Source organism: Oncorhynchus masou, chromosome 31, assembly GCF_036934945.1.
Source record: "Oncorhynchus masou masou isolate Uvic2021 chromosome 31, UVic_Omas_1.1, whole genome shotgun sequence".
In the NCBI taxonomy this organism is placed as follows: Eukaryota; Metazoa; Chordata; class Actinopteri; order Salmoniformes; family Salmonidae; genus Oncorhynchus; species Oncorhynchus masou.
In genome coordinates this window covers 7,559,968-7,563,082 of record NC_088242.1, presented here as the reverse complement: position 1 = coordinate 7,563,082, position 3,115 = coordinate 7,559,968, and the positions used below count along the sequence as shown (strand labels likewise).

At 45.8% G+C, this 3,115-nt stretch overlaps 1 protein-coding gene across 1 annotated transcript; it reads right to left on the bottom strand.

Annotated features, from left to right (window-relative positions):
- Positions 1–290: 290 nt before the first annotated feature.
- LOC135523381 (zinc finger protein 503-like) lies at positions 291–2,795 on the bottom strand. The gene is made up of 2 exons (XM_064950018.1): positions 2,252–2,795; positions 291–1,885 (listed from the first exon to the last, which is right to left on the bottom strand). Exons 1-2 carry the CDS (start codon positions 2,504–2,506, stop codon positions 461–463), a joined length of 1,680 nt encoding a protein of 559 aa, XP_064806090.1. The 5' UTR covers positions 2,507–2,795; the 3' UTR covers positions 291–460.
- Positions 2,796–3,115: the final 320 nt, after the last annotated feature.

Genomic DNA, 3,115 nt, shown 5'->3' with positions numbered 1-3,115 from the left:
CATTCTAAGGCATAGCCTAACGTGGAAACGTGATTTGCAATGTGCGGTATAGGCCCGACAGACACAGAAATAGGCAACCACTTCCGATGAAAAACACAATAAAAATAACGAATAGGCTGCAGACTTTTGTATGTAGGAAACATAAAAGTCTAAAAAATAGCATTTCAAAAAACAACATATATATACTGACTTGTAATGTCAATGTTACATCAAAATGGCGTCATCAAATAAAGCCTACATCTTAACCGTAAAAAAACAACAAAAATAATGCACCTTGAGCTTCTTACCAATTATATTATAATTACTTTATTTTTGTCACGCTTGGAGCTATCGCAAATAAATACATTGAGCCCACGGATCCTGTCCTGCATGAAATACACCCCAAATAATGTCATTTAGGCGTAGAATCTCCTTTATAAATGTATAGTTATTGTCCGTATATCGGTCTGTCCTGCATCTTCTACTGGTATCCTAATGCCGATGCCGTGGTGAGCCTCTGTCCATACAAGGCATAGGGAGAGTAATATGAACCTGTTGCAGCGGGCATCTGAATCGATGCGCCGGGTGGCAGGGGGCTCTTTGAATAGGGGTGATAGCGCGTGCTCAGTCCCAGAGGGTGATGCGGGCTCCTGAGTGTGAGCGTTCCAGGGCTTCCCGGGGCCCCGTTCGGGGGCATGTGCATATGGCAAGCCATTGCGGCCGCGGCAGCGTTGGCTAGCGAAGATGAACCCGGGTACCCTGATATCAACTTCTCCGTCCCCACAAAAGCAGTGTGAGTCCTTAGGTGATTGAGAAGCTCTTCTGAGGAAGAAAAACGCTTGTCACAAGGTCCGTTAGCCGACACCCAATTACAGACGTGTGGCAGAGGGTCATTTGGGAGCATGAAGCCATAGGGGTATAACGGGTGTCCAGCAAAAGATGGCGGCGAGGAATGCACGCTATGCAAAGGGTGAGTTGGGTACATGAGAGGGTATCCTGACTTCAAAGCCGAGGATTCGTGGCACTGCGAGGCACCGGAGGCACCGGATAAGTGGCTCGGACAGTGGTAACTCAGGCAGTACGGGTCTCTGCACAGGCTAGCAGACATTAGAGACGGAGGAGAAGACCTGGACAATGGGCTCCCAGCCTTACTGCACTGAAGTTGGCTGGCAAACTGAGCGCTTAGTAGTTGACTGCTAGATTTCGTCGGGTCTAAAGTCATTCCATGAGGGAGAAAGTGTTGGGGATAGCCTGCATACGCACCTGCTAAACTTCCAGGGTAGGTCATGCCGGAATGCGGTAGGGGAAAAACACTGTGACCAGGTTTGTAGGGGGAGACGGGCGCTACGAGTCCTCCTGAACCCAGAACAGATGATGACGAGGAGACAGATGTGAGTGAGTCTGATGTGATAGCCTTTGAACCAGAAGTGTTCTCCTGGCGTTGGTTAACCTCACCATTAACCCCACATATCCGGCTGTGACCGCTGCTGCTCTCCGTCGTACTGTTTTTATTGCTATCAAATTCCTTCTTCTTTTCCTCTGTGTCTCCCTGCTTACCATCTGACGGCAGCGGAGACACAGAGTGGCAGGAGCTGGGGCTGCCTGTCCTGGGGGTGAACGGCTGGCAGGTGGCGCTAGGCACTCGGAAACTAGCTTTATCTCCACTCAGACTGCCGCTGCCGAATGAGGAGTCCTTGTTCTTCTCCGATGATTTGGCGTAGGGTTTGAAGCTTGATTTGTCTTCATTTCCAATGTCACTCATTTTTAGTGGTCCGGGTTTGGTCTCTTTGTCACTAGATCCATTTGAGGTTACGGATGAGATTTTGGAAGAGGACGAAGGATCTGGTTTACCGATTTGAGAGCAGGTCTGTGCTAAGAGAGCCAACGGACTTTTCTTGGCATCCAGCTGCGAAATAAGAGAAAATAATACATATTATTCATGTTTTCACTGTATTGTTTTCTTATGGGGTGTTTAACTAATATGTTCCTGTTATAATAGAGTACTTTATGGTACGTTGGAGAACACCACTAAATTACGCACAAGTTTATCGCATTGCGCATAGCACTTTAGCCATATATTAACACCTTATACATTAATCTCCAGTTCATTTTACAATTACAATATGATAATAAACTGATATAGTTACAAGACAAATGGCATAATACAAATGGCCTAAAACATATGAAGATTAATTTGTAACTGCCAAAATCACACTTTTGCTATCCTTATTTTATCACGTCCCCCGTAGCCCGTAGCCTATGTGCTGCTTACCTCGATGGGACTGATAGGGGTTGATGGCAAAGGTTGAAGGTACTCCGGGTGCAGAATATGACCTCCCCGTGCGGTAAGCATTTTCAAAATCTTTATGGGTATACGATTAGCCTGCCTTAAAGGGTCTGAAGGAGAGACGAGATGAAGAAATGGCTTGTTGATTATCGTTGCGCCCTTCTCCCCTGAAGAACTGCTCTCCCACACCGGATTCACGATACTATTTCTCAGAACAGACAATGCAGGCGATGTGATCATGACCTAATTCTCATTGAAATGGGAGAAAAATACATTTGATGTTCACGAAGAAAAAAAACCGCATCAAAGTAACATGTTGTTCTATAGCACCGTAGTTCGAAATGAAAAACAATAAATAGTTAAACTTCGTCTAGTCCTTATTAGAGGAGGAGAAGATCAGAACATATCCCGTTCATATCGCAGCAGGAGTGTGCGGCTGCATCCTTCCTCAGTGTCGCTGTGTGTGTCAGTGGCAGGAGCACGTCGGTGCGTTTGCTCTCTACGTTGGATGCAGTAGAAAAACTCTTCTCCCTTCAGCAGCATCTGTATTTGCCTCGAGATTAAAGCCTTTACCGCCTTCCAATCAAATGAGCCCCTGAGGTGATTGGAGGGTCAAGGGATTGTGACGTCGCCTCCTCAAACGGGCGTATTATTTATCCTGGGGATATCCTGGGAATTTCTTAAACCATGTCCATTGACATAAATAGTCTATTCGTTTTATGGGAAGTGTTGTTGTTTTAAACATGTTATGCATGTAGAATAAATGTAAAATCAACAGTATGTACATACCCCAAACAGAAGCCACGGATTACAGGCAACATCCGGACTCCAACCCAGATGCTTATAAGA

Excerpts from the sequence above, each read along its gene's own strand:
- LOC135523381 (XM_064950018.1), bottom strand. The coding sequence starts at position 2,506 with ATGATCACATCGCCTGCATTGTCTGTTCTGAGAAATAGTATCGTGAAT. Across the intron at positions 1,886-2,251 it reads CCCCTATCAGTCCCATCGAG|CTGGATGCCAAGAAAAGTCC; the intron begins GTAAGCAGCACA and ends CTTATTTCGCAG.